The sequence below is a fragment of the Panthera onca genome, chromosome B2 (assembly GCF_046562875.1).
Source record: "Panthera onca isolate mPanOnc1 chromosome B2, mPanOnc1 haplotype 2, whole genome shotgun sequence".
In the NCBI taxonomy this organism is placed as follows: Eukaryota; Metazoa; Chordata; class Mammalia; order Carnivora; family Felidae; genus Panthera; species Panthera onca.
This window is the reverse complement of record NC_138343.1, coordinates 11959126-11982695: the sequence shown is the minus strand read 5'-3', so window position 1 is coordinate 11982695 and position 23570 is coordinate 11959126. Positions and strand designations below refer to the sequence as shown.

Sequence of the window (23570 nt, the reverse complement as noted above, 5' to 3'; positions counted from 1 at the left end):
AATTAAATGTGGAATTTAAATATATTCTGACTTGTGGGGTGCCTGGGTAGCTTAGTCATTTGAGTGTCTGACTTCAGCTCAGGTCATGATCTCAGGGCTCGTGAGTTCAAGCCCCACTTTGGGCTGCTATCAGCGAAGAGCCTGCTTTGGGTCCTCTGTCCCCCTCTCTCGCTGCCCCTCCCCCCTAGCGCGTGTGCTCATGCTCTCTCTCTCTCTCTCTCTCAAAAATAAATAAAAATTAAAAAAATTAAATCTATTTTTCTGGTTTGTAGATGACAGAATATCTTTGTGAAAAGCCGCCTTTTAGATTGAGAATATTCGTGTGTGTTCTCAGCTCCAATACGGACGTGTTTTTGTTTGTTGTTGCTAAATTTTCCAAGGTCTCTGGTGGGAAATGTTAGATGGCAAAACTCGTCCCTATGTGTAACTCAGTGCCCTGCTATGTTCAAAAAACGAAGGCCTGCAAGACACAATGAGCTTGTGAAATTGCCTGCTTCACCGCCATTGCAAATATCGGTTTTCTTTTTTTTTTTTTTAATTTTTTTTTAACATTTATTTATTTTTGAGACAGAGAGAGACAGAGCATGAGCAGGGGAGGGTCAGAGAGAGAGGGAGACACAGAATCCAAAACAGGCTCCAGGCTCTGAGCTGTCAGCCCAGAGCCTGATGCGGGGCTTGAACTCACAGACCGTGAGATCATGACCTGAGCCGAAGTCGGACGCTTAACCGACTGAGCCACCCAGGCACCCCGCAGATATCGGTTTTCAATAGTTTATCTGGAAAGGAGGTCAAGAATACCTAACGTGATCTTTGCTCTTAAAAAAAAAAAAAAAAAGTTTCTTTATTTTTGAGAGTGAGAGAGAGCGTGAGTGGTGGAGGGGCAGAGAGAGAAGGGGACAGACAATCTGAAGGCAGCTCTGCACTGACTGACAGCAGTGAACCAGATGCAGGGCTCGGGCTCATGAACTGCGAGATCACGACCTGAGCCACAGTCGGACCCTTAACCAGCTAAGCCACCCGGGGCCCCGTGATCTTTGCTCTTTCCCGTCAGCATAGACTATGAGCACCTGAAAAAAAACCATCAGTCTCCTTGTCCTTTGTTATATGTAACAACATATATTTTTATATATTATATATTTATATATATAATAACAATATATATTTTATATATCTGTAAATGTGTGTGTGCACATGAGAGAGACCCTGTCTGATATAGTAAGAGTATTATTATATAATAAAATAATAGCACGTAATATACATAAAGACTTTTCCTGGGTCGGCTTACCGTACAGGGACTACACGGCAGTAACTGTGTCTATGAAGAAAGACAAATGGAGAGAGATAGAAAGAGCACATAATAGCTCTGATACTTTCTCCGTAGGCCATTGATATTTCGGATCTGTCGACTTTTTGTTGGCCGACTTGTTTGTTCAGTTGGTCGCGTTTTCATACTTTCCCATGTAGCCCTGAAGCACAGAACTAATTAACCCCCAGCACAATGAACTGATGTTGATTAGCTGCAGCCAGCATGTTATGTAAACACAGTGATAAGGAGCTACGTGAGTCTCCCCATGAACATTCGAACACTCAAGAAACCGTCATTGAATGACAGGAACCTGAGGGTGGGTGTTGGAGCCGCCAGGACCTGGCTACTGTGGTTTCTACTGAGCCTCTGAGGGATTTCACAGCTCTTTGGAGAGCTTTCAGAAAGTGGACAAACGTGCCTAGGTGTTTAAAAATCTGTGTGATTTTTATTGTGAGATTACCAAGGGTTTAATGCTGATGTCCTATTTGTCCCTCCTTTAAATGGAAGAGCTGGGGGGGAGAGGGTGTCTGCTGTCTTCCTTTCTAATGTTTCTTCCATCTCTTTCCCCCAGTTTCACTGCCACTGTCCTAGGTCACGTTCAATCAGAGCTCACCTGGACAATTGCAATCATTGTAATTGGCTGCCCTGCTCTGTCCCTTGCTTGTTTCCTTCAGCCCCCCTCATTTAAATGAACCCCAGTGATCTTTCTAAAACACATGACTGATCATTTTATTTTACTTCCATACACAAAAACCCTACAAAGTATTCCTGTTGCATTCAAAACAAAATCAAGCCCCTTTACTCATCACAAAAGACTTCCCTTTCCCACTCAGCATCTACCCCGTTCTACCTCCATCTCTCTGCTCCTCTGGAATAATTCAAGTTCATATGCTCACAATATTGTTTCGTACCCGTCTTTGTGTGTGCTTAACCTCTCTGTCTACAATGACAATTTCTCCTTGCCCACTGGAAACTCATTCATCAAGAGCCAATTCAAGCATCTTCTTGAACACCTCCTGCTGCCCCAAGAAGCTACAACCTGGTACAAGTGTACCAGGGAATTACTGGGAACCGTGGGGCCTTGGAGGTACAGTCCTGGGGACCTTCCAATACTCAGGGGAGAAGAAAAGCACCCCTTGGACCAACAAACATGAAATCAATAGACATGAGAAGAATAACCGGAAGGCGAAACTCTGTAGAAGTTGCTTATGTGCCTAGGTCTCCTGGGGACACTGAGGGGGCTTCACTGGTATGTGTGATGGAGAAGAGGTTGGCTGATCAACCCAAGCAAAGAAGGAAAGGCCAGCACTAGGAGAAAGGGGGCAGGGGAGTTAGCGAGGATTGGAGAAAACTTTTCCTGAACATACCAATATTTAGAACACGCTGCCTCTCCAATAAATGCCAACTCTTTAAATTGAATTAATTTAACTTTTTGGAACACTCGCTACATTTTTCTTATTTTTCTTCTTTTGCTGGGGGACTATGAAAAATTTGACATGGGTCAGCATTTTGGAGTCAGTGGTTTCCTAAATCACATATGGACCCTTTTTACAGTGTATTGACGTATTTACAATCAGTGGAATTGGTATGGAAGAATAGAGATTCATAAAAGGAAGGGGTGGGATTGTAAGCCAGTGCAAGATTTATGGAGGACCCTCTGGAAACACATATGAATAGAAAATGTGTACATCTTTAGATGTAGGGATTTATTCTCATGGAATGATGGGGTGAATTCACACTGATATATATATGCACATATATTATGCCAGCATAGTTCATTATATTGCAGACATATACAGAAACACATATAGAAGCATATATAGAAACAACCAAGATGGCCGTCAGTAGGAATTGGTTGAATAAATTATAGTATGTTGTATAACAGACTACACTACAGTCATCAAATAAATGACTACTCCCCACCGTTAACTAGAATGAGGTAGACCTATATATATTGATGTAAGCAAATATCCCTGACATATCCTTAATGGAAAAAACAGGTTATGGAAATATTAAATACCATTTAATATAGAACTTGATGTATATTATTTATATATAGCTTTCTTAAAATATAATCCACATATTAAACAATTCACAGTTGTCACCACAATCTAATCTAATAGAACATTTTTATCCCGCCCACAAAAGAAACCACTACCCATTAGCGGCCAACCCCTACTTCCTAAGCAACCACTAAGTCTACACTCCGTTTCTATTAATTTGCCTATTCTGAGTGTTTGGTAACTGGAACAGTCTCCGCGCCTGGCTTCTTTGACTCAGCAGAATGTTGTTAAACGTCATCTCTGAGCAGCATGCAATAGTACTTTCTTTCTTCTTATTGCCAGATAAAATTTCCTGGTCTGGACACATCACATTTTATTTATCCATTCGTCAGTTGATGGGTGTCTGGGTTGTTTCTACTTTTTAGATATTTTGAATGTTAATTCTGAACATTTGCGTGCAAGCTTTTGTGTGGATGTATGCTTTCATTTTGTGTGGGCGTATATACCTAGAAGTGGAATTTGGGGTCATATGCTATCGCTCTGTTTGATTTTTTTTAGAAATTCTCAAACTGTTTTCCAAAGTGGCTGTACCATTTTACATTCCCACTCCACTGTACGAGGGCTCCGATGTCTCCACACCCCCGCTCACACTTCCTGTGTGTGTGTGTTTTTTTTCATTATAGTCATCCTGATGAATGCGAGGTCGTATCTCATTCTGGTTTTGATTTGCATTTTCTTAATGTCTAATGATATTGAGCATCTTTTCATGTGCTAATTAGCCAATTCCAATTTGTTTTTAAAGATTATATTTCTTTGAGCAAACACATCCAAGAAGTAATATACTAAGATGTTATTAGCGTAGACTATGGTACTTATTGTTTACCGTGTTCCTGTATTATTCAGGGTTCCACCAAAAGAATAGAACCAGTATAATGGTTGACTGGATGGATGGACAGATGGACAGATGGATGGAGAGATAGATAGATAGATGTATGCAGTTATGGGAGCTGGCTAGCCAAGTCCACAATTCACACGATAGCACAGATAGACCATACTGGAGCTGAAGGTACAGTCCACATAAAAAACTCCTTCCTCAGGGAAACATCAATTGTACTCTTAAGGCCTTCAATTGATTGGATGAGGCCCATCCAGATTATCGAGCATAATCTCTTTTACTTAAAGTCAACAGATTGTAAACCTGAACCACATCTACCAAATACCTTCACGGCAATGATTAGATTCACGTTTGATTGGATAACAATACCATAGCTTAGTTGACACAAAACTGATCAACAGTTTCCTTTTACGTTATTTATTTCTTCAATGAGTCTCTATTGCTTCTTTAATCAGCATAAGCAATAAAGACAGTTTCATTTAAAGAAAACTTTTTTAGGGGAGCCTGGGTGGCTCCGTTGGTTAAGCGACTGACTTTGTTTTGGCTCAGGTCGTGATCTCATAGTTCGTGGGTTCGAGCCCCACGTCAGGCTCTGTGCCGACAGCGCGGAGCCTGCTTGGGATTCTCTCTCTGCCCCTCCCCCACTCTCTCTCTCTCACACACAAAAGACAAAAAAAATTTTTACACAGCTGTATCTTTACTCTTCACACTTGATGAACATGTTCAGCTTGGCGTCCTCTGGGGTGCTCAGCATAGTAGCTCGTACCTGATAGATTCCTAGTAGATAATATATTAACTTCTATTGCTGCTATAACAAATGATCACAAATTTGGTGGCTCACTACCACACAATTTTATTCTCCTCCAGTTCTGGGGGTCTGAAGTCCAGAATCAGTTCCACTGGGCTACAGTCAGCTGCGCTGGGGATAAAGTTGGTGGGTTGCCTTCAGGAATGAGCTTTGGGGAAAGAATCCCTTTCCTTGCCCATCCCGACTTCTAGAGCTACATTCTTTCATTCCTTGGCTGGTGACCCTCCCTCATCCGCTGCTGGTAACATCCTCGAATGTGCCTCTGCTTCCCTGGCACATCACCTTCTCCACGTCTGTAGCCACATCTCCCTCCGCCTCCATCTTTTAAGGACAATCATGGTTACACATAGGTCACCTGGATCATCCAGAATAATCATGCCATCTCAAGGGCCTTAAATTAATCATATCTGGGGGCAGCTGGGCAATTCGTTTAAGCATCGGACTTTGGCTCAAGTCATGATCTCACGGCTCCTGGGTTTGAGCCCCGCACGGGGCTCTGTGCTGATGGCTCAGAGCCTGGAGCCTGCTTCAGATTCTGTCTCCTCCTCTCTCTGCCCCTCCCCCACTCATCCTCTGTCTCTCTGTCTGTCTCTCTCTCTCTCTCAAAAATAAACACATACTGGGGCGCCTGGGTGGCTCAGTCAGTTGAGCGTCCGACTTCGGCTCAGATCATGATCTCGCAGTTTGTGGGTTCGGGCCCTGCGTCGGGCTCTGTGCTGACCGCTCGGAGCCTGGAGCCTGCTTCGGATTCTGTGTCTCCCTCTCTCTCTGCCCCTCCCCTGCTCAGGCTCTGTCTCTATCTCAAAAATAAACACACATTTAAAAAATTAAGGATATCTGCATGCGTGGTAACATGTACAGGTGGCTGGGGCTAATCAGCCTACTGCAGATACTCGTAGGCTAAATAATTGCCAAGCAGACCTTGTGACATTGTTTTCATTTTCCAAGAAACTGTTTTCTAAGAAATCTTGACTTTCATGGAGCCGTTCCCTCTTCACAGGCTGATGTCGGTGTGACTTATTCCGGGGAGAACCGCGGGCCCCAGATTGGAGCTGAATTACCCAAGGACCCTTTGAGCAGCCCCGAGGGCCTGGAAATACAGGCTCAGTTGGGAAGTTTACCTGGAACCACAACAGAAAGTCCCCCATTTCTTAGTGAAAGAAACAGAGGAATAAATTCAGGTAACAACCCCCATGTATATTAATCTCTACAAAACACTATCTGTCTACATATATTCTAAAAGGTAGGGGCGCCTGGGGGGCTCAGTAAGTTAAGCGTCTGACTCTTGATTTACATGCAGGTCATGATCTCACGGTTCATGAGTTCGAGCCCCACGTTAGGCTTTGCACTGACAGTGGGGAGCCTGCTTGGGATTCTCGGTCTCCTTATCCATCTGCCCCTCCCCCACGTGTGCTCGTTCTCTCTCAAAATAAATAAATATTTTTTAAAAACACATATATACGTTATATAAAGTATGATGTATGCTAGCAACCCCTTTATCACAGTTTTGTGGGCGAGGCAGTGCTCCAAATAGCAAAATCCCTATTTCTGAGACATTAGGATGTAGCCTTAAGCCTTCATTGTGTGCGTACATAATGCTAACCATTACTCTTCTTGTAGATCAAGTAATTAAAACTATCTTACTTTTTTTTTTCTCTCCCTCCCACCCCCCCCTTTTTTTAACTAAGAGCCCTTACTGGTGGTTGGGAACAGGCCTTAGGAGGAGTCACACAGGCTTTGGTTAAATTCCTGTAAACTTCCACTGTTGTTAACATCTTTCCAAGAGAACGTTCTACATTTGAAAAAATAAATAAAACCTATGTCAAACTGTTTCCCCTGTGTCTCCCATCCAAAGCATCAGCGAATATACAAAACAAACAGCTTTCAAAATCATAAAAGAAGTAATCATGACCTGATGTGCTCCTTGGAAACTATTTTGATTTTTCCTACGGTTGTTTCTGCTTTACTTGAGTTACCCCCCCTGGTGTTGATTTGAGAGCTCCCGTTTATATTTCATCAGCCTCTGAAACCAATTGAGTTCAACAGAACTCGAGCAAAAGTGTTCTGTTTTATTTGGGGGGAAGCCTCGTGTGTCATTCCTCGCGGCCATCATTTCTTCCCTAGCTACAAGTTAGAGCTGGAAAAGAGATGGGTTAGTAAGTGAGATTCTTTTCCTTGGACTTGGACGGCACAGTCTAGTTATGATAGTTTTCCTATTAGCCTTCGTCTTGTGCTTCTGATGTGAGGTCTTTGTGAGGTCAGAGAACGAGGTAGGAGGCTGGGGATAGAGCGGGGCGCCTCTCCTCCCTCCGTGTGTCTCTCTCTGATGATTCTGTGGACGGGAGCGCCATGAATGCTCAATGTCTGTGGCCCTAGCAGACCGCAGACTGTCGGGCAGGAGGGGACATCTGGGTGCACCCTCCGTCAGTCCAGCCAGCAGGGTGGAGCCAAGAGACACGAGCCTGGGGAGGGAGTGAACCAGCAAAGCAGTGTTCCCCAAATGTGTTGTCGATTAGTTTCCAGAAAAGACCTTGCCCCAGAGTGCAGAACCAATGCCCCGAGGCTTACATTTGTCCTCTGTCCTGTTCCTCCTGTGTCCTTTCTGCATCCTTGCCCTGCCCAGCTACAGAACACAGTCGTTTAAAACTTCAGGTTTCGGGGCGCCTAGGTGGCTCAGTCGGTTAAGCGGCCGACTTCGGCTCAGGTCATGATCTTGCGGTCAGTGAGTTCAAGCCCCGTGTTGGGCTCTGTGCTGACAGCTCAGAGCCTGGAGCCTGTTTCCGATTCTGTGTCTCCCTCTCTCTGACCTTCCCCCATTCATGCTCTCTCTCTGTCTCAAAAATAAATAAAACATTAAAAACAATTGTTTAAAAAAAAAAAGATAAAACTTCAGGTTTCACTCTAACACTTCTCAAGTTACTTTCTTCTTAAAAAAAAAACTTATTTTAAATAATTTCAGATATAAGTAAAGTTGCAAAAACAAAGAACGCCTATATTCTTTCCCCCGGATTTCCCAGATGCTAACGTTATACCACATTTGTATGTGATACAATTGCACATATCATGGTCCCCCCCACACACACACACACACTCACATACTCTCACACACACACTCTCACACATGCTCTCTGTCTCTGTCTCTCACACACACTTTTTCTCTCACACACACTCACACACCCTCTCTGGCACACTCTCTCTCACACACACTCTTTCTGTCATGTAAACACACATACACACTCTCTCTCTTACACACACACACACACACACACCCCTAGATTGTTTCTAAGAGCAAATCGCAGACATAATGACACTTTACTCCTAAGCACAATATGTTTCCTAAAACAAGGATATTCTTTGCATAATCACGGTACAGGGATCACAATCAGCAAATTACCCCTTACGCAGTACATTGTCTCATCTGCATATTCAAATTTTATCAATTGTCTCACAAATGTCCTTTGTAAATAAATTTCTGGTTCAAGATCTAATCCAGAATCACACATTTAATTTAGACATAATGTGTTTTTCTCCTTTAATCCAGAGCCAGTCCCACAGGTTTTCTTTGTCCTTTATCGGATTGATATTTTGGAGATATAAGCCATTGATTTTGTAGAAAGTTCCTCAGTTTGTGTTTGAGAATTCCCCATGATTAACTTCAGGTTATGCATTTTTAGCAAAAATACCAAAAATGACATTGTACCCCATTTGTACATCAAATCACAAGCTACATGGTATCTATATTTGACATTTATTGCTTTTTTTTTCCTTGCAAACACTTTTTAATGTAGTTAAAATCAAAGATTTCTCAATCTTTTCTTTTATTGAATCTGGATTTTGAGTCATGTTTAGAAAGTTTTTTCCTACACCAGAGTTTAAGATGAATTCACCTACATTTTCTCGTATGACTTCGCTTTTGACACGCTTATGAAGAGTTTCCGATCTCGTGAAAAAAATGCTAGTGTATATGTTGACTGCATAGGAAACATAACTATGTTCAGTATCGTGTCTGATTTTTAAAAGTAAAATTTGATATATTAACAGTGGTAATCTCTGAATGCTAAGAGTATGGGCATTTTTCTTTTCTTTTTTCATTCTTTTCTATCCAAGTTTACTATGTAACCATGTATCACTTTCATGATCAGAAAAAAGCATAATGTCATTTTCACACATTTCCCCAATCGTCTTCAGCATCCCAAGAAATCATGAGAACTAGTTGAAATGACCATGATAGCTCAGGGTTCTCTTTGTAGGCTAGCGACTGTCAGTGTCAAGCCAAATACTTTGGTGGGTTCAGAAAAATAATGGATCATGCAGTGGACCTCCTTCCATGACCTTGGGAAAGGAGTGGGGGCGGGGGGGAGGGTGGCAGAGAACACAGATGTGGAAGTCGGATATTCTTGAGTTCAAACCCTAGTTGATTCTCTTCCTACCCATGTCACCTTAAGCAAGTTAATTCGCCTCTCTCATATAGTTTATTTGTACAATAAGGATAACAGTACCTCTCTCGCAGAATTCACAGTGTTATAAAGTATATAAAGTACCTAATATGGTGCCAGGCACATAAATGCTCAGTAAATAGTAATTGTTATTATTTTGGCCCGTCCAGGTAAATCCACCTTCTAAAAAAAAATCCATCTAATTCTTTACCTCTAGCTTTAACTTTTCTCTGTGGTTTCAAGCTTCTAGATTACATACTTCAAAGACATGCTTTACGACTCTGTACCAAAATCTGTATATAGCTCTTTACAGTGGGAATCAAGTCTATTCCAGACACATGCGAAGGTAGAAGGAAGACACAACACTGGACAAGAAATGAGATTGTAGGCAATTTGTTGAAGTTACCCGCAGTGGTCAATTAGAGAAGTCTCGCGTAACAAGAAGGCAAATATTCTGAAGTAAGAGACATCTGGCTCGTGTGTATGTGTGCGTTTTTTCTCTCTTCCCACTGCAAATTCACAAAAACTGTCTTTGTTAACCAGTGAGGTTAGAAATTTTCATTGCAAGACTCCGTCCACTAGACGGAATCAACGGGGTTACAGTGAGCACTTCATGATGATTACAAAATAGAAAATAGCTCATTTCTGAAGACTCATTGCACCTTTATTTCATGAGGTGAGTCCGGAAAACAGATGCTTGCTTATTTGGAGCACTGGGCGACTTGTAATGGGGGGATGGGATCTCTCTCATTAGTGCAGTTTATAAAGGCTCCCGGAGACACCGTTTCAGTGCCATTTTTAGAATCATTAATAAAAATTTAGCTGACATCACTTCACTTCAGTTCTGATTTGGTTCAAAGACTCTTTTCAGAAAGGCATTACTTTTACTTACATAGATTTAGCAGATGGCGTAATTGTAAGCTCAAGTTTGCGGAACTAGAAGTCTCTTGGCAACATCGCACTGTTTATCCTTTGTATACAAAGCATAGAAACCAAACTGCAACTCACAAGAGTCACTGAAAGAAGATCTCCTTCCTTGCTGTGCTCTAGCTTGGTAATTAGTGTCGAGAACCCATGTAGTCCTACCCCAGTGTATAAGTGTTGTTACAACAAAAAAAGTAGTACATAGCAGCACATGAAAGACTTTTTGTTATGTTAATATGGGGCTTGCTAAGCAAACCGTATATTATGGTGATGTGTATCCTCTAAAAGAACGTGAAGACTTTCAACTTCAAAGGATTCAAAGATTTATAATAGAAACAGATATGTAGGTAAGAGTGTTCACCCAAGATTTAATGAAGCGGCATGATTTATAAGGCATCCATTTAGCATCCGATTGATAAAATGTTCATGCTTAAATTCCTATTTCTTTTTTCTTTTCCTTTGGAAGACCTAGTGACCGGTGGATTAATCCATAACCCCCAAGCCCCCGAGACCCGAGAGCGACAAAAGTCATCAGACATCCTGGAGGAATTAATTGGTCAAGGAATAATACAAAGCCACAGCAAAGTACTTAGAAATGGAGAATCTTATGATGTCATGGCAAGTATTCCTTAATTAAACATTAGCTATAAGCTAATAGTTATAGTTTAGTTCGAAAGTAATAGTAATAGTCTAAAATAGTAATAGAATATGATTGATCATGAGTTACGATTTCCAAAGTCACAATGCAGATTATAGCATTTATCTAAGCCAGGTGTCTCTCCTATCAATTCTTTCACCCATCTCCACATCATCTTTTTCCACGGACTCGGGAATGGCCCTAATCATTTTTTTTTAAGCTTATTTATTTGCTAACTAACTTGGATATAAATTAAAAAAATAAATAAATAAATTCATAGAAAATTTTACAAAAGAGAAGTTTATTTATTTAAGCAATCTCTACTCCTAACGTGCGGCTCAAGCCCACGACCCTGAGAGTAAGGGCCGCACAGTCTATGGACTGAGCCAGCCAGGCACCCAGCAACTGCCCTAATCACTGATGATAAAGGAATCCAGTAAAACCTATCTTCGGTCTTACTGAAATTGAGGGACAGCAAGCCCATTGAATAACACGCCTTCGTTCTTTGAAGAATTTTTATTAGGCATTGCCTGTGGACTAGGTATTGTGAATATAAAACTGAACTCTGATTTATCTAATAAAAAATAGGCCTAAATGCCAAAGCTAAAACAGATATGCTTACACATTTATATATGCACCTATATGTACACCTTTCGATATTGACCCTAAGGTCAAACAGGAAGAAATGAATTCGGTCATAAAACTCCTCACACTCTTCTTTTTCTTTGTTGATTCATCTTGACTAATCGGTTGTAGTGTTTCCCTAGCGTGAGCAGAATTTTCACTCTGATTTTAACTGGTTGTGGCTGAAGTCTTGAGTCCTTAATTTTTTTTTTTTAATTTTTTTTTTTAACGTTTATTTATTTTTTGAGACAGAGAGAGACACAGCATGAACGAGGGAGGGGCAGAGAGAGAGGGAGACACAGAATCGGAAGCAGGCTCCAGGCTCCGAGCCATCAGCCCAGAGCCCGATGCGGGGCTCGAACTCGCGGACCGCGAGATCGTGACCTGAGCTGAAGTCGGACGCTTAACCGACTGAGCCACCCAGGCGCCCCAAGTCCTTAATTTTTTAATAAGTTCTGTCTAAACCTGTAAAGACGATGGCAGGTGTTGTTTGTTCTGCTTTCTTGAGTGTTCGTTTGTTAACAAAGCTCCCAAGCAACCCCATCGCCTAACGAAGGTGGAAAGAAGAATTAACAGAGAAAAGAAGCCTAGGGAGAGATGAGTGGGAAAGACAAGAAAGACACAGAAAGGATGGAAATGGGGACCAGAAATAATATTGAAGGCTCCTCAATGGTCGCCCATCCTTGTCTTGTAGGGAAAACAATCAACTGCGGACAAATAGACACATTATTTAAATCAAGTATGCCACCTAGACCAAGTCACTTAAGTGTTTGAACAAAGGTAATTTCCTTCTCTGCGTGTAGGAATTGCTTAAGACTCATGAATAAAAACCAAAGTGGCATTTTCTCTTGAAGAAGAAAATACATCCTGCAGAAGGTATTTGGGGAAAAGAGAGGAAATCGCTAAACCTCACGAATGATGTTATCAGGCTGCGAATAATCAGAGGGTGTCGGGGACAGGGGAAGGTAAAAATAGATTATATAGTGGAAAAGATAATACCAATATAATGACAGTTCACATCTGTGAGATGCATGGCACTTTAGAGTACAGATCTTATTTGAAAGTACTAGAAGATGGGTCTTTAACATGGAAAAGGAGGGGGAGAGATTCTTTTCCAGCTATAGGTGAGTCTCTGGGGGTCAGAAAAAAGGAAGGTGTGTCAAAAGAAAAAAGACAAGAGAACAATTTGGAGGAGGATAAATTGTGGAAACTTTCAGTCGCTAAGCGATGCCTTCTTCAGGGAAATGCTATAGAAAATTGATGCTAACCTCAATGGGAATAGCATTAAAATATTTTCCAGTGATTCAGATGCCACAGATGGAGTCCAGACTGAGACCTTACAAGGGCACGACAAGGTGAATTAACATAAGCCACCTCGTGAAAGAAATGTATCTATGTAAAAAACGAAACTACAGGCTTGACTTTCAATACCATCATTAAGTGAACCAAAGATGATGAGTGTGTTCATATTCTGTAGAAATGGAACAGTTGTCAGGAGCCTAGTTGGACTGTTCTCAAAAGGATTTCAATGTGACAGGACCACAGAGGTAGGTAAGAATAACACAGCTCTTTGCTTTTGTTTTTTGCTTTTTGCTCCGCGCTTGGGCCACGATGTCCCAGCATAATCTAGATTTGCAAAAAGCCAACGCAGTAACACACGGCTGTATGTTTTATCACCTAGAGCAGTGGTCCTTAACCTGGCTGCACACTCGAATCACCCAGGAAGCTTTCGAAAACCCCAGGGGCGCCTTGGTGGCTCAGTCGGTCAAGCATCTGACTCTTGGTTTTGGCTCAGGTCGTGATCTCACAGTTTGTGAGTTTGAGCCCCACATGGGGCTCTGTGCTGACAGTGAGGAGCCTCCTTGGGATTTGCAGGGTGCCTAGGTGGCTCAGTTGGTTGAGCGTCCCACCTCGGCTCAAGGTAACGATCTCATGGTTCGTGGGTTCGAGCCCCACATTGGGTTCTGTGTTGACAGCTTGGAGCCTGCTTTGGATTCTGTGTCTCCCTCTCTCTACCCCTCCCTCCCTCGAGCTCTGTCTCTCTCCCTCTCTCAAAATTAAATAAACATTTTAAAAAATGTGTTTACAAAAAAGAAAAGAAAGAAACTCCCAGTGCCTGGGCCCCCCTGGGACCAGTGGTTGAGGATGGGCTCTGGCCGCAGTGCTTTCAAAAGCTCCCAGGTTATTCTAGTGGGCAGCCCAGGCCAAGAATCACTGCCCTGACTTTTCTACCAATATACACAAAGCCCTCAAATTCATTATAAAGCTGGAAAGTGTTAAATCTTTTGAAATGAAATCCCCCATGTGTAAGAATTCTAAAAGATTCCTGAAAATGTAACATACTTCCAGGAAGAGGACAAAGAGTATCCCCAGGAACACAGGGAAATGAGGGAGAGGTATAATTGCTTAGCGTCACAGGTAAAGTCTCTTACGGTTCAGCTGTAGCTGAGAACATGCATATATCAGACACCAGGTGCCTTCATATTTTGGCAAAAGTTTTGAGCCAATGTGAAAAGATGAGTAGTGAATACTGAAAAGGGAACATACTAAGAACGGAAGTATTATTGGATAGTTCATGCTTTTCCTATCCAATATTTAATAATATTTTTAGAAAAAAACAACAGATGATAAAATTGGCTAAAAATGCAAACCAAAGGGATGTTAGTAATGGCAGCAGTTATACAATGTGATGGAGCCATGTAACACGGTTTCTTCATTGGTCCCCCCAAATCTTTTAAATCAAATATTATGGGGGAAAAATAGAACAATAAATGTGAGAATACTTTAAAAACAAGACTTCTAACATATACCATTAGTATAAATACCAGGGAATGTTAGATCTGTCCCCTTCTTTTTTTTTTTTTTTTTAAGTTTATTTGTTTTGAGAGAGAGAGAGGAGGGGAGGGGCAGAGAGAGAGGAAGAGAGAGAGAATCCCAAGCAGGCTCCGCCTTCGCAGCCTCTGCAGTGCTAAGCCCGATGCGGGGCTCAAACTCAAAAATGGTGAGATCATGACCTGAGCGAAAATCAGACAATTAACCGACAGAGCCACCCAGGCGCCCCAGATCTGTCCCCTTCTTTAATTTAGTTCTCATGTAGAGTGAAAAATAAGATTGGATGCTGAAAAGTGAGGTCCTCCATTCATCTGCTGAATTGGGGGACCCCCCTGTGGGTCAGCCTCTCCCTGGAGGTCCAGGGAAGTATCTATCCACAGGCCCCCATTCGTCTTTTTTCTTAATTGTTATCATTTGCTTCTTGGCAAGTACTACAACAATTTCACAGTGCCCCTGGGGTAACATGATTTCAAACAGAGTCATACTAATAGAATTTACTCTGAGTAACTCAGAAAGAATTAGATTGATATAATTAATTATAATATATAATGATATAATATTAACCTAAGTATCAGACTAAATGAAATTTTTAGTATATTTTTAAATATTCTAAAGAGACTTAAGCGGCTGTATCATAAATGTGTATGGACTTTATATGCACATGTCGCTGTGTGTCTGGATTGGTACAGATCTCTACAAGAAGTGTAATTGGCTCTCATTTATCCACATTGGTATTATCCACTTGAGGTGTGTTTTATCCCAGACTCGTTTTTTCCTTGCCCCTTAGCCTCCATACACAAGACTCCGATTTCTCTGTTGACTCATTCTGTCTCTGGCCAAAGTGTATCCCCTTCTCTGGGCAACTTTTGCCCTTGGTAACCTTCAGTGCAATTAGGGAGTTCGTCTCTCTTGCATCAGAGTCCCTACCATTACTCGTTGAACCTCACGGGGAGTTTTTTAGGGAGGAGGAAGTGGGCCGGGTAAGACTAATGTCAGCTGACGCTGTGACCTTGCTGGGAGGTCTCACGGGGCTAGAGCAAGAATGGCAGGTCTCCTGGAAGCTTTGACCCGTTCTATGCACAAGACTTTGGGGAGGGAACATAGCGACAGTAGGTTTACCTGTGGATCAACAGCTAATTAGGGAAACTCGGAGGGCTACATGGTGGCCACAGGAAGTAATGTATACAAGCCACGTTAGCTAGAAACAAGATCCAAACTTCATCACAGCATCTTTGGGTGGGACAGTCTTCGGATGGTATTCTTAAAGGAAATAATTGAACTAGTAACTTCCACAGGTTTAGGGTTTTTATAGGGAGCACCCTCTCTAAGCATCATGCAATTATTGTTATTTTTAAGTGCCAACAGTTGGTAACGCCTGACTTTATAAAATCCAGTGGGAAAGAGTACGGATGTTTTCCCTCGGGGCTTCCAAGGCTTTTACTTCAAATGTCAAACTCGGGAAAGGATGAGGGTTGCCCAGGTTGGATTAACTTCCGGAAGCGGGAGGAAGTACTTGATTTCCTAGGCATCATTTTGAGCTAAAGCCACAGGAAGAGTCCACCCAGACCAGAAATCCCAAGTCTCTCAGAACCACTCACCTACTCCTCTAGTTAAGATTCAGACTCCTGTGTCAAGCCTCATGGAGTCTTTCTTCACTGAATCTGGGATTACCATTTCACGTTTTTAGCCTTCTGTGAGTGAACTTCCCTAAAAAACTGTTTTCATACTAATTTCACAGTATCTTTAGTTGAGCCACTCTAGCAAGTACGTCCCTCTTTGCAGCAAATGGCTTTTGCCAGGAGGGAGCCTAACAGCCAATTGTCATATAAATAATACAGTGATGGGGGAAGGGGAACTTGCTTTGACAGACATTCCACAGTTTTCGTGTAGTGAAAAACTTCTCACCACATAAAACTGTCTGATGGCTGTAAGTGAGCCAAAGCTTCAACAAACGGTTCCCTCTAAACGGCTTTCTGAGAAGCATGGTTCTTAAACCTGGAGGGAACCTTAGCGGTCCTCAGCCCCCTCACTATTTTTACATGTAAGAACATGAAGTCCGAAGAGTAGAGCTGTCTTGCCTCAGGGGACACCATGGGTATTAGAAGACCCGGATTAAAGCCCAGGCCGCCTGCTGGCCCATTCCTGCCCTTCAGGACAAATACTCTATCTTGGTGATGATTCTGTGTGCTGTCATTGAAAAAAGTCACTGCTTGGGGACACCTGCGTGGCTCAGTTGGTTAAGTGTCTGACTTCAGCTCAGGCCACGATCTCGTGGTTCATGAGTTCAAGCCCCACATTGGGCTCTGTGCTGACAGCTCAGAGCCTGGAGCCTGCTTCGGATTCTGTGTCTCCCTGTCTCTCTCTCTCTGCCCCTCCCCAGCTCGTGCTCTGTCTCTCTCTCAAAAATAAATAAACATTAAAAAAGAAAAGAAAAAAAAAATCACTGCTTGAAGACATTCACAGACATTTCTCCAAAAAAAGACATCCAGATGGCCAACAGACACATGATAAGATGCTCAACATAACTGATCATCAGAGAAATACAGATCAAAACCACAATGAACTATCACCTCAAACCTGTCAGAATGGCTACAATAAAAAACACAAGGAACCACAAGTGTTGGTGAGGATGTGGAGAAAAAGGAACCCTCCTGCACCATTGGTGGGAATGCAAACTGGTGCAGCCACTGGGGAAAGCTGTATGGAGATTCCTCCAAAAGTTAAAAATAGAACTACCCTATGATCCAGTAATCACACTGCTGGGTATTTACTCAAAGAATGCTAAAACACTAATTCAAAGAGATCCATGCACCCCTATGTTTATAGCAGCTTTATCTACAATAGCCAAACTATGGAAGCAGCCCAAGTGTCCATTGATGGATGAACGGATAAAAAAGTGGTAGGGTAGGGGCGCCTGGGTGGCTCAGTCGGTTAAGCGTCCGACTTCAGCTCAGGTCACGATCTCGAGGTCCGTGAGTTCGAGCCCCGCATTGGGCTCTGGGCTGATGGCTCAGAGCCCGGAGCCTGCTTCCGATTCTGTGTCTCCCTCTCTCTCTGCCCCTCCCCCGTTCATGCTCTGTCTCTCTCTGTCTCAAAAATAAATAAATGTTAAAAAAATTAAAAAAAAAAATTCCCTTTAAAAAAAAAGTGGTAGGGTATATAATATTATATATATATAGATGGATTGTTACATATGGAATATTATACAGCCATAAAAAAGAATGAAATCTTGCCATTTACAATGACATGGTTGGAGCTAGAGAGTATAATACTACGCAAAATAAGTCAGTCAGAGGAAGACAAATACCGTACGATTTTACTCATGTGTGGAATTTAAGAAACGAAACAGACGTGCAAGGGGAAAGAGAGAGAGAAGCCGAGAAACACTCTTAACTATAGAGAACAAACTGATGGTTACCAGAAGGGAGGGGAGGGCATGGGAAAAACAGGTGATGGGGATTAAGGAGGGCACTTGTGATGAGCACCAGGTGATGTAAGGAATGGTTGAATCACTATATTGTACACCTGGAAAGAATATTACACTGTATGTTAACTCTACTGCAATTAAAATTTAAAACTTCATTAAAACAGTCACTCCTTTCATTGAATGAAATGTAATTACCATTTCCCGAGTTATGCTCAACATAACTGCTCTGTCTCTCTCTGTCTCATGCTCTGTCTCTCTCTGTCTCAAAAATAAATAAACATTAAAAAAAAAAAAAAGAAAGAAAATCCTGTGAAATAAGTATCATTAAACCCACCGTTTAAGTGACAAAAGCAAGTTCACAGAGCTTAAGAACTCATGCAAAGCACACCTTGGCCAAGTCAGGACTCAGACCGAGGTCTGTCTGAGTCGTGACCTGGCATCTTTTTCTAACATGCTAAACTGCCTCTCTGGTGTGTTTTCTCGGGACCAGCAGGCTTGTAGCGTAAAGAGACTCTTTCAGATATTACAATGGATATCAGTGGCTCCTTTGCCTTTAAAAGTCTTTGGAGAAATTACCCACAACAATCAGTTTACTTTATCATGAACTGGAAAGATGTCATAGAACTAGAAAGATGTCCGTAGCAAATTAAGTAAAGAAGGCAAACTGCACAGCCTGTAGAGGGTATCATTTCATTTACGTCTGGTTTAGCGTTACAGTTGTACTGCACATACATATGTCCATAAATATATGTGCGTAGAGAATGCCTGGAAACACACATACCGAATTCTTTCACATAGTCCATGCTGATGAGTAGGACTGGGGGCCAGGGGGTTCAACAGAAGACTATGCAGTTATTTACGTGTCACGTTACTTTTTCCTAACTGATGTACGTTATAGAAAACTAATTTTTAAAAAGAAAAAAATGTACATTAAAACTTTCTTCATAAACCCTTCACGACACTTTTCCTTTTTTATAACTAGAAGTTGTCATCAGAAAGTCATTATCGCTGCTTTGAACTTTGGAAAGGGTAGTCAGTCACATGAAATAGTTGGGGATTTTTCCTCCCGTCCTGAAAACATTCACAGAGTCCTGACGGCAAAGGCCAGCCCGAGGTTGCTGCTCGGGTTAATTTTCTCCTGCATGAGACCCAAAGTACTCAAAACCAATCTCGATCCCAAGGGAAAGGCGTTTCTAGCTGTGGCATATTACAAAATTATCAGGTTTCACTTTTGACCTTGAACTAAGCATTCACTCATCACTCGTCTGCCACCTTTTCCCACCTGTGTTCATTCTCCAGAACGTTTTCTTCTCGTGAGCCTTCTTCCAGCTCCAGAACGTTGTTGCGTTCTTTAATGCGTTTTAGAAAGAGCCTGTCTTTCCTTCTAGGCATCTAATAGACCTTTTTTTCTCTTTTCGAAGAATTAGTTCTGTGGTGACCAGCGTTCACATCGTGATCTTTAAATCTGCCAACGTATCTGTTCAGATTTTTAGGATCGACAATGTACACTGTGTTGATTCTACCTCTCCCATCTCTCTCCTCCACCAGTGAATATGTCTGTTTCTCCCTTTTGTTGTTTTTTCCCTTTTCTTCCTCCAGGCAAACATGACCGAGAGGCCTCTGAGAAAGCCTCCAGCCAGGCTGAAAAAACTTCAGCTCAAAAAGGAAGCAAAGGCTTTCACAACGAACGATCTAGAAGAGAGGGTGCGAGCGGTGGAGACGCACAAGAAGGTACCTGAGCTCTTGTGTCAGTGTGTGCTACCTGCTGAAATGAGCCCACGTAGGCCTTTCCTATCTGCAGCTTGAAGATTCAGATCCAGTGTCTTAGTGATCTGTGCTTCCGAGGCAGGATGCTTAATTTTACTTTAATTCTCTTTGTGTGGTGAAGGAGGGAGGCAACATCTTGAAGCTGGCTGAAGTATTGTCTCATCTGAATAGCCTAAGGAAGCATTGTTCAATTCTCAGAATGAAGTATGGAGCTTTCTTCTTTGGAAGAAGAAAAGCTTCATGTGGGGTGGGGATGGGAGGGGGGCGTGGGGTGGAGGATAGAGGCCGAGAGGAGGCCGTGCAGACCATTAGACCAACACCTTCCATCACCGCCCCGGGTCCCCATCACCCTCTGTCCCCCATCCTGCTGGGAAGCAGCTTTCACAGCTGTGGTCTGACAGCCTTTGTCTCCATCCCTTTACCTGGCCTCTCGGGGAGCAGGGACTCCCCTTCAGCTCCACTAGGGTAGGAGTGTGCGTGTGTCTTTAATAGTGCAGTCAAACCTCGGATTGCGAGTAACTTGTTCTGCCAGCGTTCCGCAAGACGAGCAAACGTCTCTAATGAACTTTAACTTGATAAACAAGCCATGCCTTGCAATATGAGTCGTACCTGAAGGTCACACGATCACAACTGAGCCAGTGGTTCTGAAATTCGCTTTGATGTACAAGTGGATTACCAGCCTGTTTCCGGAACGAATTATGCTCGCAAACCAAGATTTTATGTAGTTCCTCAACACATGTTTGTGAAGTGACTGAATAATGAAATGGAAAATCATACAGGTTAATTTCAGGCATATTAATGAGAACTCGGAGGAAGTTATTGGGGCTCATTTTCATTCTTTTTTTCAGACTAAAGAAGAAGAAATGAGAAAAAGGCTAAGGAGTGACCGACTTTTGTCCCCAGCCAATCATTCAGATGCAGCTGAGCCGGAAGGGGCTGAGGTTCTGTTTGCCAAAGGACCTCACGCTGTGAGTTCTGCTGTGTTTGAGTCTGAGCCGTCTGACCCGCAGGGAGGAAAGCCTTTGAAAGGGAAGAAGAGTCCTACAGCATCGAGTGATAGAAACTTCAATTATGAAGGATTTGGGGTGGTCGAGTCAGATGTGTCTTACAACCAAGCAGATGATGTATTTGAATAAGCCATCTTATGTGGATTTCATGAAGAGACATCCATTCTCCCTGATTGTGACAATTTTAGTCTGTCTCGTGTTTTTCTGGAGGCCTGATCTCACCCCACTGGGATTTGCCATGGGTTTAGGAACGATTGTATAATCTGCATGGGCTGAACTTGGCTGAGTCAATTCAATATCTATGCTAGCTAGCAAAAGGGGGGGGGGGGGAACCCAGGAAGATCTGACTGGCTTCCACATTATAAAGTTGGCATTCTCTTCCAGTGAGGCTTCAGACGCTATGAAGACATCTTCATGAATACTTTCCAGCTTACGTTAATGTGTTTGTGCCAGATGAAACCCTCCTTTTTTGCTCCTGCCCCTTGGCCATGTCCACCCTCTGAGGGTCCCTTCAGACAAACTGCACAGATTTGTATCACGTGTTTGAATGCTTATCTGTGTGTTTCGTTATTTCTTCTCATTCTGTGTTGTGAAGGATGGAAAGCAGTATCTTGAAGCTGTTTGAATTACACTTTCATCCATACAGCTTAAGGAAGCAATATCCAATTCAGAGAATTAAGTATGAAAAAAAGACAAACTTCACTAGGCTCTAGGGGTGGGGGATGTCCCGGAGGGGGGTACAGTGACAGGAGGCCCTGTGCCTAATTCCCCCATGGGAGTCTGACAGGTTTACATTCTTTTTTTTTATTTATTTATTTGTTTATTTATTTTGAGAGAGAAAGCGTGTGTGCAAGCAGGGGCGTTGCAGAGACAGAGAGAGGGCGAGAGAGAATCCCAGGCAGGATTCCCAGGCCCCATGTGGGGCTCAATCCCATGAACCATGAGATCATGACCTGAGCTGAAATCAAGAGCCTGGCACTTAACCGACTGAGTCATTCAACTGGATCTCTACAAAGGTTTCCTTGGTCCCTCTACCACAGTCCTCTGATCAAAACCCTTTCCTGGGTGCCTTTCATGGTCAAAGCGGAGTCCAGAACCCTTTCTGTGACTGGTAAGGATCTCTGCTTTCACAATTCACTTGTGCTGAACTTGAGCCCCTCAGACTCATCACACAGCTTCCCCTCCGCTTCAGGGTCTTTGCACGTGCAGCTCCCCTCTTCCCCTCTCTCCCTCTCGCTGCTGGAGCCGACTAATGCCTTCTTGTTGTTTGTGTCTCCACTCAGACCTCTTAGTCCAAAGCTGCCTGTCTGGGTTGGTGCCGCTCTCTTCCAGTTGACTTTCGGCACCCTGGCCCACTCACCTCTGCACTTGCCACCCACTTGAAATCGCCTGATAGGTTTTCAGCTCTACCACGAGATATTTCGGTTTTAGCAGAACAGGAGATGAGTGCCTTGTTCACAGTTGCATTTTTTTGTCCCTCCGAAGGTGAATGGCACATCATAAGTGCCGTGTAAATATTTTGTTAGTGGATGCGTCGGTGTCCCCACACATCTCCCCGAAGCAGGACAGCCCCCAAAGATGGGAACCGGTGGCTGGGGACAGTGCAATTTGACTGGAGGGCCACGAGGCACCTGCTGCTTATGCATTCCCTTTGGGATATTGTAGGATTCGGGATCCGGTAGCCAGGTATGATGGTGGTATGATGGAGGGACTTCTTTCAAAACCCATTCCGGAACGCAAACCTTTAAGAACCACGATCTCCTTCTTACAATGTGACCTGCAGAGCCCTGGTCCAGGGCAGTCTGTGTCTCCATTACCTTATATGTTAATTTGGGATAACCGCTTCCATCAACCCAAATGAAATAATGGGTCTAAAAGTCCTGTGTAAACTAGAATATGCCATAATATTATAGAATGCTGTTTATGTAAAACCCCAGGTGGCCAACATGATGTTTTCCATATTGTCCTGAGATTTTTTTCTGGCAGCTATCTTGTGGTGACATGTGATAATCTTACAAAATATTACAGTAGCTGAAATGATTGCAGTAGGCCACTTCGAAAGGATTTAGGTGTCATTCAGATCTCTGTAAATAAAAAAATTTAAATGGCCCAAATATACACGGAGTGCAAATGTGTAGTAATTGATTTGTTTTGTTTTTAAAGTTTTTTGTCTTTAATTTTGAGAGAGCACACGTGCGGGTTGGGGAGGGGCAGAGAGAGAGGAAGAGAAAGAGAATCCCAAGCAGGCTCCCCACTGTCAGTTTGGATCCCAAACCCTGAGATGATGACCGGAGCCGAAATCAAGAGTCGGACGCTTAACCAACTGAGCCACCCAGGTGCCTCTATAGTAACTGTTGTATATTAAATCCCCCAATTTGATAAATATCCCACTGATCTCTTGAACTTCTATGCTCTTACTTACAGTGGCTTGGGTGACACATTTGTTGAGTTCAGATATATGCACTACAGATGTGAACATCATCGCTGATCACCTGGCTTGGAAAGCTTTCTACATAGAGAGAGTTAAATACAGCGGAGTAACACATCCAGAATGACTAGCCATGTATTTTCTTAGCAAGAAACACTTTAACAGGGTGGGAAGAGAGGTGATGAAAATAGACACCTGGAAACAAGGAACGGCTCTTAAGCTCTAAGTATATTACTACTCACCAAACAGAGCGAGGCTTTACAGACGAAGAAACAGGCTCAGAGGCTCTAAGGACTTTTCACCTTCACGAACCCTGGCATCAAGGGGGTCCGGCTCGGGTTTGAATCCTCCCATTGCCTCCAGAGCCGTCAGCCCATCCCGGCAACGTACTATTTTTTAACTTCAAATGTAAATGTGACTTTTTCCCATGATCCTCTTTTTGTTTTCATTTTTTTTTTTTATTTAAAAGGATGATT

General features: G+C 42.7%; 1 protein-coding gene across 1 annotated transcript in view; it reads left to right on the top strand.

Moving 5' to 3' along the window:
• STMND1 (stathmin domain containing 1) overlaps positions 1–22806 on the top strand; it is a 28570-nt gene extending 5764 nt beyond the window's left edge. Inside the window, exons 2-5 of the mRNA XM_060614747.3 lie at positions 6013–6193; positions 10839–10990; positions 19492–19623; positions 20508–22806. Coding sequence (XP_060470730.2) covers positions 6013–6193; positions 10839–10990; positions 19492–19623; positions 20508–20795 — 753 coding nt within the window. The 3' untranslated portion in view covers positions 20796–22806. The remainder of the gene's footprint in view (positions 1–6012; positions 6194–10838; positions 10991–19491; positions 19624–20507) is intronic.
• Positions 22807–23570: the final 764 nt, after the last annotated feature.